This window comes from Lissotriton helveticus, chromosome 4_1, assembly GCF_964261635.1.
Source record: "Lissotriton helveticus chromosome 4_1, aLisHel1.1, whole genome shotgun sequence".
Lineage (NCBI taxonomy): Eukaryota > Metazoa > Chordata > Amphibia > Caudata > Salamandridae > Lissotriton > Lissotriton helveticus.
The window spans coordinates 2,066,982,941-2,066,998,242 of NC_136063.1; the positions used below are offsets into that span (position 1 = coordinate 2,066,982,941).

General features: G+C 45.7%; 1 protein-coding gene across 2 annotated transcripts in view; it reads right to left on the reverse strand.

The window, feature by feature from the left end:
- Positions 1-15,302, reverse strand: part of THOC2 (THO complex subunit 2) — a 1,495,542-nt gene that overhangs the window by 1,067,286 nt on the left and 412,954 nt on the right. For both annotated transcript variants that reach the window (XM_078688746.1, XM_078688744.1), the window contains exon 16: positions 9,686-9,770. In XM_078688746.1, the coding sequence (XP_078544872.1) occupies positions 9,686-9,770 (85 nt within the window). The remainder of the gene's footprint in view (positions 1-9,685; positions 9,771-15,302) is intronic.

Genomic DNA, 15,302 nt, shown 5'->3' on the forward strand with positions numbered 1-15,302 from the left:
ATTACCCCTGGGATAGAGTACTGGATTTTCTATCCCACAGAGTGATTTTGCACTGCTGATAGCAAGCTAAAGCAACTCGGATACTGATGAGGAAGGAGAGTGGGACTATATGGAATATGCTACTTACCAGTATGCATCTGTTCTTGGCATGTAGGGCTGCTGACATTCATATCTTGTGCATAGATCGCCGCCTAGTGTTGGGTCCGGATGATTGCACTTTGTTGTCCTGGAAGAGTCTTCGAAGTATCACGAGATAGGTGACTCCTCCCCTGGACTACAGTGTGCATGGGTATCTTCTCCATCCTCAGATTGTTTTTGGCCATTGTGGCAAAGATGGAGTATAATAAGTAAGAGATGGCCAAGCAAAAGAGAATCCTGCAGCTGCAACAGGCACCGGGGAGGAGGGTGGGCGATATGAATGTCAGCAGCCCTACATGCCAAGAACAGATGCATACTGGTAAGTAGCATATTCCGTTCGAGGCATGTGGGCTGATGAATTCATATCTTGTGTACAGACTGTATAGCAGTATCTCCTCTAGCGGTGGTCACCTGTACCAGCTGCAGCAGTCTGAAAAAGAGTTTTAAGGACAGCCTGGCCTACTGCAGCTTGCTGCTATGACTGCACGTCTACACAATAGTGTTTAGTGAAAGTGTGTATGGTAGACCATGTAGCTGCCCTAAATATGTCTTCAAGGGGAATATTTCCTAGGAAAGCCATGGATGCCCCCATTTTGCGCGTAGAGTGTGCTTTTGGGGGAACTGTTAGTGTGTGTTTAGCTTTTTGAGAACATATTTGGATGCATTTAACTATCCATCTGGCTATTCCTGATTTTGAGATGGGATTACATTTATGTTGTGGTGAAAAAGCAACAAACAGTTGCTTTGTTTTCCGAAATGATTTAGTCATGTCCACATATTATAGCAGAGCTCTCCTTACATCTAGTGTGTGTAGGGCTCTTTCAGCCACTGACTGTGGGTTTTGAAAGAAAACTGGCAATTCTATGGATTGGTTCATATGGAAAGTGGATATGACTTTTGGCATGAACTTAGGGTTAGTTCGAAGTACTACCTTATTTGCATGTATTTGCATAAAAGGTTCTTGACTGGTTAGTGCCTGTAGCTCGCTCACTCGCCTGAGGGAGGTAATGGCAATTAAAAATGCCACCTTCCATGTTAGAAATTGTAATTCACATGAGTGGAGTGGTTCGAAAGGAGGTCCCATAAGTCTGGTAAGTACTATATTTAAGACTGGTGAAGGTGGGTGCTTTGGAGGGATTATCCTTTTAAGACCTTCCATAAAAGCTTTGATTGGTGGTACCCTAAACAGAGACAGGTGTTGTCTGTTCTGGAGATATGCTGCTATAGCAGCAAGATGTAGTCTTATAGAAGAGTATGCTAGATTGCATCTTTGAAAGTGCAAGAGATAACAGATAATGTTTTGGATGGTAGCATTTAATGGATTGATTTGGTTATTGTTGCAGTAAATTACAAATCGTTTCCATTTAGCTGCATAGCATGCTCTAGTAGTTGGCCGTCTTGCCTCCTTGATAATGTTCATGCAATCAGGAGGTAAGTTAAGGTATCCGAACTCTAAGACATCAGGAGCCAGATTGCTAGGTTCATCTGATTGGAATTTGGGTGCCTGATTTCTCCATGGTTCTGAGTTAAAAGATGGGGCGAGAGGGGCAGTCTTTGGTGGGGAACTACTGAGAGTTCCAGGAACGTTGTGTACCATGGTTGTCTCGCCCATGTGGGAGCAACCAGGATCATTGTGAGTGACTGCTGACGTAGTTTGCGTGCCACTAGCGGAATCAGTGGAGCTGGTGGAAAAGCGTTCGCAAATCTGTCTGACCAGTTCATCCATATCGCATTGCCCTGTGACAACGGATGTGGGAACCTGGCGGCAAAGTACTGGCATTTTTAGTTTTCGTTTGAGGCAAACAGATCTATCTCTGGCTGCCCCCATTTTTGGAAGAATGGTTGGAGAACTTGAGGGTGAATCTCCCATTCGTGTAGCTGTTGACTGTCTGCTTAGCAGATCCGCTACTTGATTGTCTTTTCCTGACAGGTGTTCTGCTAGGAGAAAAATTTAAGAATTGCCCACTTCCATATTTTCTGTGCTAAGTGGGACAGTTGTGGAGAGTGTGTCCCTCCTTGTTTCTGAATATAGTACATGGCTGTCATGTTGTCCGTCCGGATCAACACAGCCTTGTTGCACCGGTACCTTTGGAATGCTTTTAGTGCCAGAAATATTGCTAGCAACTCTAGTTGGTTGATATGCAGTCTCCTTTGTTTGATTGTCCAGAGCCCTTGGACTGTGTATTGTAGTAAATGGGCTCCCCAACCTGTCAGTGTTGCGTCCGCTCTTAGTACTACTTGTGGAATCGGCTCCTGGAACAGTCGCCCCTTGGTGGTGGAAAATGAATGAACAGGAGGCCATCATGCCTATGAGTTGCATGAATACTCGAGCTGGCAAAGAGTGTTGTGGCTGAAATTTCTGAATGAGAGTCTGCATGTTGGCTATCCTTGATTGATTTGGATATGCCTTTGCTAGAGAGGTATTTATTGTAGCCCCCAGATATTTTTGTATGTGGGAGGGTTGTAGATGTGATTTTGGGTAGTTCATGGAAAAAGCTAGGCTGTGTAGCAGCTGGAGTGTTTGAGACGTATGGCTTGCACACTGCTCGTACGAGTTTGCCTTTATGAGCCAATCGTCCAGATATGGAAACACGTGGATGTGTTGCCGTCTGAGGTGTGCAGCTACTACCGCTAAACATTTTGTGAACACTCTTGGGGCTGTGGTTACCCCGAAGGGGAGAACCTTGAACTGATAATGTTGACCTTCGATTGTGAACCTGAGGTATTTCCTGTGAGCTGGATGTATAGGTATGTGAAAATATGCGTCCTTGAGGTCTAATGTTGCTAGGAAGTCGCCTTGCTGGAGTAATGGGAGTACTTGTTGCAGAGTGATCATATGGAAGTGCTCAGAGTATGTATTGATTTAGAGGCCTGAGGTCCAATAATGGTCTGAGGGACCAGTACTTTTAGGGAATAAGGAAGTATAGTGAGTATACCCCCGTTCCTTGGTGTTGAAATGGGACTGGTTCTATGGCTCCCTTTTCTAGCATGGATTTGACCTCTTGTTGTAGCAGGGTGATGTGTTCTTTGGACATAGGACGTTGTCTGGGATGTATGTTGGGTGGAGTAGAAGTGAGTTCCAGGCAATAACCATACTGGATAATTTGTCTCACCCACCTGTCTGTGGTAATTGCATTGGTAGGAACTGTTTGACTCTGCCTCCGACTGGTGTTAAATGGTCTGGAGGGAGTGTGATGAAGACACTGTTTGGTTGCAGTGGAGGCTCTGGTGTTATTGCTGCTACGTCCTCTGCCTTTGTTGTTATTGCCCCTGTAACCTCCCCTGTTGGAGCCCTTATTGAAGGAGCTTTGGGTGTTGCTTTTGTATGCAGAGGAAGTATGTGAAGTGTTGCCACTTGCGGCGCCTCTGTAGGAGGACCGATGAAAGGAACCCCTATGTTGTTGAAACTGCAGTGCGCCCATAGATTTTGCAGTTTCAGTATCTTTCTTCATTTTGTCTAAAATGGTATCTACTGCAGGACCAAACAGGAAGTCTAGATTAACTGGTTGGTTAAGGATGGTGGATTGCACCTCGTTCTTAAAACCAGAGATGCGTAGCCACGCGTGTCTGCGTAGTAACACACTAATGTTAACTGACCTGGCTGCTGTGTCGGCTGCATCTAGTGCACATTTAATGGAAGCATTAGTTATAAATTTGCCTTCCTGTATGAGGTCGCTAGCCGGAGCTTTGAAAGGTTCTGGCAGGTGTTGCAGTAAACCTTCAAGCTGGTCGTAGTGTGCTCTATCATAGCGAGCTAGGAGAGCCTGTGTGTTTGCGATCCTCCATGAATTAGCAGCTTGTGAGGCCACTCTTTTGCCTGAGGCCTCCAATATTTTAGACTCTTTGTCAGGAGGTGGAGCGTCTCATGTTTGCGAGTTGGCCCTTTTGCGAGCGTTTGCTACTACCAGTGAGTCTAGAGGCAATTGGGATTTAATGTAAGTAGGGTCTGTAGGGGCCACCTTATATTTTTTCTCAACCCTGGGATTGAGCACCCGTGCCCTGGCTGGATCCTTGAATATGTCTGGCGCGTGTTTTAGTACCCCTTTAAGCATAGGAAGTGTCCTGACATTTTTCTCGGAGGTTGGAAAAGTGTCAAATAGAAAATCCTCTTCTATTGTGTCAGTGTGCATGTCGACCTTGTGGTATTTTGCTGCCCTATCTAGCAGTTGGTTAAACACAATGGTGTTGTCAGTAGGCGACGGCTTAGTAGGGTATGGGGAGGTGTCAGGGATGGGTTGTGTGTCATATGGATCATTTTGATCCTCCCATGTGTCATCCTGAGCCTGTGGATCCTCTGGGTCATTAAAATCTTCCTGAGGATCTTCCCCTATGTTATCCTCATCATTATATTCTGAGTGTGTAGGAGAGTAGGGCACAAAAGGCATATTAGGATAGAAAGGAGGAGGAGTAAAAGGCCTAGAGGGAGATGTCCCGAAGTCCTTTTTCTTTGGTGGTACAGGGCAAGTAGTGTCTGTGTCCAATGATCTCTTTTTCCGGTAATAGATGGTAACTTTGCCGGTTTCAGGGTTTATATACAGTTTTGATTGTTCCTCTGATTGTGGATCAGGATGGAAGAGTTCCTCTTTCACTGTCCGTGGCTTTGGCGCCGATGTTTTTGGCTTACTGACTTGCTTGTGACCTTTTGGCTCGAGGGCCTTTGGTTCTGGAGTCTTTTTCGGCTCGACTGTCGGTTTGGAGTCGGTAACCTTTTTTGGTTCGACGTCTTTTATTGGTTTGGCAGTCTTTTTTGGTTCGGCGACTTTATTTGGGTCGACGACCTTTTTCGGCTTCGTCCTCTTTTGTGCTCAACGCCTTTTTTAGGGTCAGTGTCTTTGGTCGAGTCGATGCCTTTTTTCGGTTCGACTGGCTTTGGTTTATTTGCACTCTTTTTAGGATCGGGTGCTGTTTTTTGGATCGACGACTTGTTTAGGTTCGAGGCTTTTCTTTGGCTCGATAGCTTTTGACTCTATAACCCTTTTGGGTTGGATGACCTTTTTTAGCTCGACCCCCTTCTTCGGCTCGACGCCCTTTGGCTGGTCGACCTTCTTTTGTTCGACGACTTTTGGCTCGATGGCCTTTTTTGGGTCGACGACCTTCGGTTCGACAACCCTTTTGGGTTCAACGACCTTCTTGGGGGGAATGTTACTTTGTCCTGGGGTCTCGGAAGGCTTTGATTTGGTCTTCTGAGCCGAGCCGGAGGGCGGGGCTTCTGAAGGGGTTTTTCGATCTGAGCTAAGACCTTTAGGCGATGCTTCGACCGGAGCCTTCGGTTTCAGGATAAGCGGCGTTAGGGGCTGTGTACTCACGATTTGCCCAGGTGGGATCTCGTCGGAGTCCGACTGGTCCTCGACGGTGACGATCTCTAGGTCCGAGTCCGCCGCTTCTGGGAGGTCGCATTCATCACCTAAGATGTTCTCCGGTTCGGGTGCCGACCGCTGCATCTCTTGCCTAGCGGCCCGTCGAATCGTGATGGTCTTCTTCGAACGGAATTGGGCACACGCAGGGCAATTCTGCTTGTTGTGCTCTGGTGATAAGCACTTGTTGCATACTGTATTCTTGTCAGTATGCAGGAATTTGGAGTGGCATTGTGGGCACCTTTTGAACGGGCTCCTTTCCATCGACAGCAGACCCGCGTGGCGTCGAAAAGGCCCAACGGCCCGCGTCGACGACTGGATCAAGATGGAAAGGTTGGTCAATAAGTACCGAACGAGAATAATACCGTCGAAGTCGAAGGCCTTTTAAGTAGTTAGTTTCGGATTCCGAAGTTGGAGTAAAGGAATAACATCCGAACCCAATGGCGGAAAAAAACAATCTGAGGATGGAGAAGATGCCCATGCACACTGTAGTCCAGGGGAGGAGTCACCTATCTCGTGATACTTCGAAGACTCTTCCAGGACAACAAAGTGCAATCATCCGGACTCAACACTAGGCGGCGATCTATGCACAAGATATGAATTCAGCAGCCCACATGCCTCGAACACCGGGTTTCAACAGAACCCTAATTCCAAGTTTTTTGTATCCCCAGACCCCAGGCAACCTTAGTCCTTATGACATTCTCCTATTGTGTAAGGGTTGAAATGTCGTTGACACACTTACAGAGACAGACGTTTCCGAATTTGTGATTTATTCTTTGTATTTGAGACTGTATAAAATAGAAACTGCTATTCCATTAACGTATCAGCCAATATACTTTGAATATTTATTTTTCACTTCACCTTTCCTGTTTGACTTTGGTTTGATTACACACCTGGGATCTACTTGTTCTATTTTCTTTCCCAAGTGTCCTGAAAGACACATTATTTTGGGTGTGAAAATAATTCTGGTCTAATAAAACTTGGTTCGGTAGAACTGCAGTTGCTTATAAAAAATACTTGCTGCGCTATTATTTCTCTTGCAAATTTTTTTTGTTAATACTGGTTTCTATTGATTAATTCCACACAGAAAGATCTGTAACACTCAACATTTGCCCACAAATGAGTTCCCTGTGAATGCCTGTCTCAAGGATTACTAGTGCCATCGTAGCCTATTGATTTGATATACTACAGTGGGACACTAGAACTAGACTGACAAAAAAACTCTTTTGCCCAAGGTATCAATCATTTTGGATTGCTCACTTGGAGAAGCAGTAGGAAAGGCATGACGGTTCAACGTACTCATTCAGACCTGCATGACAAGACTCTTTGGAGTCAGGTGTAAATGAGCAAAGTATACAATGGAGCCAGCCTTTGGTGCCGATCAATGGCCAGGAGGGGGAGTGCAATAAGGATTTTACCACAATACCAAAAGGGCCTCAGTTAGAGCCTGGTAAAATGGCTGCAGATGCAGCTCAACCATACTGCAGAAATTCAGTTAACAAGTTTGCCTTAGACTCCACTGTGGGCAATAAAAATCCCAAGACTGCTGAGGCTCTATAAACAACTACTGCAAAGCAGGCACTTTGCTTAGTGTGGACCCCATAGGCAAATGCAGGTCGGTTTCAGGTGAAGAGTCCAAGACACTGAAATTCTGAAGGCCAAGGTATAAGTCAACATCAGTATAATGAAGGGGAAAGGTGCACCTCAGAGCGGTTCGGATGTGGGCCGAAAGAGTAGCAAGGTATAGCCCATGCTCAACAATCTAGAAGACCCATTTGTCTGAGGTTATGGATTACCCCTGGGATAGAGTACTGGATTTTCTATCCCACAGAGTGATTTTGCACTGCTGATAGCAAGCTAAAGCAACTCGGATACTGATGAGGAAGGAGAGTGGGACTGGGAGGACAGATGCCCATGAGGATCCGCTTGTTACCTGCGGATCAAAAATGACAGCCTCAAAAGGGCAATTGAGTCGGTAGCTAGGTAGACAAGCACTGCCTAAACACCAACCCCCGGAATAAGCTCGGAATTTCGTAAACTGATGAGGAAACTGCTTGGCAGGGGCCAAAAGACCAGACTCCTGTTGAAGTATTCCAAGACAGAATCAGCTTTCTTGCGAAATAGGCATGAACCATTGAAAAGCATAATCAGAAGGGGGATCTGTATGTCTCCTGAGAAACGTGTACATCCAGAGCACCACACTAGTGCCAATCGCTCATCTCAGTCAATCAGCAGTATCAAGCCCAGGAAAAATTAGATATTTATCTGCATTCTGAACATCTTTAATAATCGAAGCATGTCGCTTAGGGCGTAAATATGCTGCCCCAGTAAATAGACAACAATGACTGACTTCAATGCTAATCTTGCCAAAGGGAATATTAATTTTCCCAATGTCTTAATCCTCTTCGACTCTGTTCGGGGCGTCCTAGAGAATGAATTGAATTCACCTTGATGGTGGAAGCCTGGAACAGCAAACTCTCTTTAGTAAGATGTTTTGTAAAAAAGGAGAAAAAAACAGGGTTGCCAGGCATCACTCTGTCGTCTGGCCACTTGCCATTCAACAGCAGGCAAGAACAGGGCTTATACCAAGAGTCCCTCGATGTGTCAGTAAAGGTTTCATTAACCGAAGCAAAGACTAAGCGGAGGATGGCTCAAGTTGCAAAATTTCTGAAAGGACATTTGTCTTGACTTCAGCAGCAGCAGACAGTTGTAGGTCCACAACCTCAGCTGCTCGTCGAATTACAACAGCAAGGGAGCACTCTCTTTTGTTGAGGGTCCAAAAGGAGAGTTTAACTCTGTAGCCGGGAAAATATCAAGCCCACTAGCCCCCTGCAAGTCCATATAAAAACATTTGTCATAATGAGAGAGCAAATCATCCCCATCATCGTATCTGGGTAGTGGCAGGTTCTGGTCAGAGTGTGAACCAAAAAGACAAAGGAGCCTCTGAGAATGCTTGTGCAGTAGTGGACGCATCACATCAGATTCAGGTTGTATGGTGACCATATGCACTGTAGTGGATTCGGAGCACAATCTCGGTCATCATCCGGTACAGATATCAGACTCTGCACTCGATTCTCCTCCAGCAGCAATGAAGGAGGAACAGATAAAGCTTGGGGTGCCAGGGTGGCGTTGGCATGGAGCCTGCAATAGGCTCAAGGGCTCCTAAGGATCCTTGGGAGCCAAGGCTACACAAAATCAAACAACATACTTAAAGTCCTCGATCTGCTGCAGGGTCGAGTCTTATCTGAAGAATTTTGGAAGTATTGCAATCAACAGGAGCAATTCGAAGGGTGACAAACTGACACCCTGACGCACTAGCGGTTTCTCCTCAGACAGTGTCAGGATGGGGCTGAGTCCTGCTTCACCGCCTTATGTTTTCATTTGTATTTCAACTAACCAGAGGACATTGTCACAGGAACAATGTCGGGATAACATCAGGTTTAAACCATCGACTTGGAGCTAGACTTAAGCGAGGCACACAACTACTTCACTCTGCTTCTCGGTCCCAGATCTCCTTCAGGTGCATGCCACAAGCAGAAAAGACCAAAAAGACATCTCTGGGTTAGTAGCAGACATATGTTTTCAACAGTCGCGGAATAGCTTAAAGCTTGTAGTTGTAGAAGGGGACATCGTTCCCTTGTATGCATGATTTTGTTTTGCGAAGTCGTTGAAAGACTGACACAAGTGAGACCAGAGGTCTGAATCCGTGTTTTAAGGCACAAGAAAATGGACGGAGTGGTCCTGCTGATATGTGGCTCTGCTACATCAGAAATAAGGCCCGATTTGAGACTGTTGGATGGGGAACCAAAATATTCCCATAGGATTTAAATACATAATCACACCCAAGGTAGCACACACAATTAACTGCTACAATCTGGTTTACTTGTGAATTTGAAAGTTAGGGGGCACCTTTTGGCGCTAGCATAGCAATTATGAGAAATACAACACTCTTGCTCGGATAACAAAAAGAGAATATGGAATTATTGGAGTCATAATCTGAACCAATACCAATTAAGAAAATTTCTCCCTCCCCCTTGCAAGGAAAACTAGAGATGGAAAGACTCTTGTAAAAATGACTTTTTAAACTGGCATTCATACAACACACTCCTCGCTCTGCAAATGAGAAAAGTTTTGAAACATTCTATTGCAGAAAAAATGGCCTATGCGCTACAGTAAATAAGAAAAAAACATACATAATCAAATAAAATTGTTGGATTGCTATGGCTCAGTTTTCCTATCTGTCTTCCAGAGGGCTTCACGTTTTCTTTGGTCAGACGTCTGCAAACAGAAAAAATACAACTTTTTACAAATATAGTAAAATACATACAATGTCTGCAGAGTACACCTAGGTTTATGGAATTCATACAAAAAATTATTTACATAATAACATGAAAGCATTAGTGTTTTAAGAATACTTGTAGGAGACATGACTTTAGTCAGTATTTAAACAATTTACAAGTCATTTCTGAAGCAGATAGAAAGAGCACAAGTATTTGTAAAACCTTTTCTACAGACTATGACTAGGCTCATGCGTGGGTAAGGTTGTTTTAACGTTAGCTTTCCAGGGCTTAAGGAGCAGCACGCTTCAATTGAAAAAGAAAGTTATTTCTTTTGTGCCCTTGACTCTTAACAGTTTAGAGATCATAACTAGTCAAGGCAAATTATAAAAGAGGGGGTTAAAAACTCACATTGAGTACAACACAAAAAACTCTCAAAATCATCAATGTCCAGTTAGGGCTTTCCTTTAGACAAATAAAAAGATGCAATAGGTTCTACCAAAAAAAACTTTTATAGCTTTTCAACACTAGACTTCTAATGACACTGACATTTTAGCCAATGTTACCTCATCAGGCTTAGTCTGGGACTACTATTGAATAGTTTAACTGTCGGTGTTGTTTTGCAGCTGGAAGATCTTTCTGGATTCACTATGCTGTGCATTATTCCGCGGTCTAGTAGTTGGGTCCGGAATCGTAGTCTTTTTTCTTTTTCTTTTTTTTTTGTAGCCCAGGTGGGTGTCGACGTCCTACCTTTTGGTGTCCTTCCTGTGACATTGGCACGCTTCCTGCGGAAGCTCTCACATTTGGGCGGTATCTTCGGATTCTTTTTTTCTTGTTTTGGTGTCATTGTTATTCATCCTTTTCCAATCACTTCAGGTTCTTCCTTCTTTTTCAAGGAACTCCAGATTTGTCTCTCTTAAGTGTTTGAATGTATATTGTCTTCGTATCCCCTTCTCCTCCTGTCATCTTTCTGGCGGAGGTGGGTGGGTTCGCTAGTGAATCCAGAAAGCTCTTCAAGCTTCAAAACAACACCGACAGGTAAGAAACTATTCGTTTTACAGCGTGAATATTTCTGGATTCACTATGCTGTGCATAGACTTTGTAGCAGTTTGCTATATTTATGGCGGCTGGGTGGAAGATGAGCGTTGGTTGTTGACTATATGTTAAAGCACTTTCTGTCCTACTTGTGCTTCCTTGTTCATTTGTATATCCACGCAGTAGTGCTTAGTGAACATGTGCAATGAAGCCCATGTTGCCGCCAGGCATATGTCTTGAATCGGTGTGTTATCCAGGAAGGCTATTGTGGCTCCCTTTTCCTAGTCAAGTGGGCTTGTGCCCCTCCTAGTAGCTCTTGCCCTGCCTGCTTGTGGCAGAATTGTTTAGTTTGTGCGATCCATCGTGCGATGGTGACCTTTGTTACTGGTCTTCCCATGAAACTGCTTGCGTAGGACACAAAGAATTGCTTTGTTTTCCTGTGCTCTTTAGTTCTTTCAATGTAATACATTACAGACCTTCTAGCATCCAGAGAGAGAGCTTGGTACCTGTATTGTTTGGTTTATGTGAAACCTTGACACCACCTTTGGCATAAAGTGTGGGTCCGTTCTAATTACCACCCTGTCGTTGTGTATTTGAATGTAGGGTCTTGTAATGTTAGCGCTTGCAGCTCGCTTACCCTGCGTAGCGAGGTGATTGCCACTAGAAAGGCTGTCTTCATTGTGAGGATTTGTAGCGAGGCCTTATGGATAGGTTCAAAAGGCGCTTTCATAAGCTCTGTTAGGACTAAATTAAGGTTCCATGCCGGTGGCGGCATCCTCTTTGGTGAGGCGATCCAGGAATCGCTTTACTACTTCGGATGTAAAGAAGCTCTTTCCCGTCTATCCTCTTGTGTAGGCTACTATCGCTGCTAGGTGAACTCTCAGTGAGGTAGGGCTTAGGTTCGCTTTTAGCAGGTGTGTTAAATATTTTAGCACGATTGATTACTTGGTTATTTTCTTGTGTAGCTTTTTCCTGATGCACAATTGTGGGAGTCTTTTCCATTTCGCCACATAGCACCTCCGTGTGGTAGGTCTCCTTGCCTCCCGTAGCACCCGCAGTGTGCTCTCTGGGAGTTTGAGGTGTGCAAATTCTACGTTTTCAGGAGCCATGCCGCTAGGCAGAGGTTCTCTGGCTGAAGTATCTCCCCGTTTTGCATGGTGAGCAAGTCTTTTCTTTTTGCGAACTTGTGAGGTGGTCCCTGCGCCATCTTCACTATTTCTGAGAACCAGGACTGCCTGGCCCACTGTGGTGCCACCAGAATCAGTGTCATGTTGCTGGTTCTGCTTTTGCGGAGTACCCTGTGTATCAGTGGTATCAGGGGAAAAGTGTAGGCAAATGTTTTCAACCAGCTTATCCATAGGGCATTGCCCTGGGATTGTTCCCCTGGTTGTCTGGATGCGAAGTATTGGCATTTTGCATTCTGGTGTGTTGCAAATAGGTCTATTTCTGGTGTCCCCCATTTCTTGAATAGCTTTTGCGTTTCTTGTGCATTGAACTCCCACTCGTGGGATGCAGATGTTTGCCTGCTGAGCCTGTCTGCCTCCACGTTGTCCTTTCCTGGTATGTGTATAGCCAGGAGGTCTATTTGTAGTGGGATGGCCCATCTCCATATCTCCTGCGCTAAGTTGGATAGTGTGACTGATTGTGTTCCTCCCTGCTTGTTGATGTAGCACATTGTTGTCGGTTTTAACACTCTCTGCTTATACAGTTGTTTCTGGGAGGCTTTTAGGGCAAGGAACACAGTCTTTAGTTCTAGGTAGTTGATGTGCTTGATCACATTTGTTGGAGTCCACAGACCACGCACCTTGAGCTGGTTCATGTGTGCTACCCATCCCCTCTGAGATGCGTCTGTGGTGATGGTCACAGTTGGGTTTGGTGGTGTTAAAGGCTTCCCCTTTGTTATGTTCTCCTTGTTACACCACGCTATCTCCTCCTGCACTGCGTGCGTTACAACCACTAGATCTTCCCAACTCCCTGTAGCTTGTGACCATTGCTGTTGGAGCCATTCCTGGAATGGTCTCATGTGGAGTCGTATATTGGGGACTAGGTGTATGCAGGACGCCATCATCCCCATGATCTTGCTCACTGTCCTCACGGTCAGAGCTCGCCCCTTCTGGTATTGACGTTTCTCCTTCAGCAGGGCAAGTGTTCTCTATTCACTGGGGAAGTCCTTGCTCTGTATGGTGTTGATCTGTGTGCCTAGGAAGATGTTCACTTGTTCTGATTCCATTGAGTATTTCCCCCAGTGTATTGAGAATCTGTGTGACCCGCTGTGCATGTTTGTAGGAACTTGCTTTTATTAGCCAGTCGTCGAGGTAGGGGTATACATGAATCCCTTCCCTTCGTAGGTGCGCTGCTACTGCTGCGAGGCACTTGGTGAAGACCCTTGGTGTGGATTTTAGTCCGAAGGCCAGGGCTGTGAACTGGTAGTGGGCTTTGTCTATGGAAAATCTCAGTAGATGTTTGTGTTGTCTGTTAATGGGAATGCGTAGGTAGGCATCTTTGAGGTCTATGGTGGACTTAAAATCTCCGTCCCTTATCTGAGGGATGACTTCTTGTAGGGATGTAATTTTGAATTGTTGAGTTTTTATGTACTGGTTTAGGAACCGTAGATCCAGGATGGGTCTTAATGTTTCCTCCACTTTTGGCACAAGGAAGTAGTTAGAGTACACTCCCTTGTTTCTTTCTTTGAATGGTACTGTTTCTATCGCCTCCTTGTGAAGAAGTTCTTGTGCTTCCTCTAGGAGTAGCGCTAGTTCTTTTGCAGAGCGCGTCTGTCTTTTTGGTTTCCTATTTGGAGACTTCTTTTCCAGTTCTATGCAATATGCAAACTGTACGATATTCAGTATCCATTTGTCGTTATTTTCTTCCACTCCTGGAAGAAGTGTTTCAGTCTGCCTTCTACTGGTGTTACATGTTCGTTGATCCCCGATCTTTGTTCGTGTAAAGCTTTTTTGCTTATTTTGTTGTGCCCCCTATCGAGGTGTTCTGTGGGTGGGCACGTTTGGTGGAGCGGAGTCACTTTGAGGTGGGTTGCCTCCTCTTCTTGTTTGTCCTCGTCCATTCGCTCTCCCGCGAAAGGACTGACCCCTGGGCCGGTACTGCCAGTTTTGCTGCTGCTGGCCCTGCTGCGCTTGGTTGTTGCCCTGGTAGTTCTGCTGGAGGGTCTGATGTGATGTTCCTCGTTGGTTTCCCCCCCTTCCGTTTGGTCTCTGTGTCGGGGTACCCCTTCTCATTCCTCTGAATTGCAAAGCCCCCATGGACCTTGCAGTTTCATTTTCCTTTTGAGTTGCGCCAGTTTCTCATCCACTGGTGCTCTGAACAGCGTTTCTCCATTGAAGGGAGTGTTCAGAATGTTGTCCTTGACTTCCGGTTTGAAACCTGAGATTCTCAGCCAGGCAGGTCTTCTTACAGTGACCCCAATCATCATGAGTCTGCTGGATGTTTCTGCCGCATCCAGGGCTGATTTTAGGCATGAGTTTGCTATGTTCTTGCCTTCCTCCACCAGGTGTGTTGCTTCCTGTTGGTATTGCTCAGGCAGGTGTTTGAGCAGCTGTCCAACCTCCTCCCAATGCTGGTACGTATGCCTGTTGAGTAGGGCATTAGAGTTGGCAATGCGCCAGTGTCTGCTGCATTCCTCTCTATCTTCCTTCCAGTGAGGTCTATCCTCTTACTCTCCTTGTCTGGTGGTGGTCCCGAGTTTGTGGGAACATTGGCCATCTTTCTGCCTGTTGCTGCAATGATAGAGTCAGCCGTGACGGATCCTTGTATATATATAGTAGATCCTCAGAGGAGTGTTTGTACTTTTTCTCTGTCCTTGGTGTGACAGACCTGCAGTTTGCAGGCTCCTTGAATGCTTCCCTTCCCTAGTCCATGACACTTGGGAGCATGCGGAGGAATTGACTCCTAGTTTGTGTTGGAAGCAGTGTCTCTAGGAGGAAGCAGGCTTTTGGTTTTTCTTCCTCTAGTTTCAAACCAAATGCTGTTGCCGCGTTCCTGATGACCATATTGTAGATGCCAAAGTCAACTGGCGGCGAAGGCCTCGAAAGATACGTATCTACGGCCTCATCCGGGCTTTCGGCATCGAGGTCCTGCCAATCCAGGTCCTGCGCCACCAAGGATGCCGAGCCCAAACTTGTTTGCCGGTCTTCCTCGCCTTCTCCCTCATAATAGTATATGCCCTCTTCCTCTTGGTGTTCTTGGGACTCCGGAGTTTTTAGCAGCTCCTCGGCGTCGCACTCCTCTTCATCCTCGTCCTCGACAATGGCCGTCGGCTTCGACGGGATGGTGAACCTTTTCATCCGTTCCTCGAACTCCCTTTTCCTTTGCAGGATGTTGTCCATTTCGGGCTCGAGCCTTTTCTTCTTCCTCTCCATCTCGGCGGCCTGTTCAGCGTGAAGGGTTTCGGAAGATCTCTGATGTCGACGTCTACGCTGCCTTTGTGTCTTTTTCCTTCGGCGTCGAGCACGCCTTTTCGGGGACGTGCTTCAACGACCTA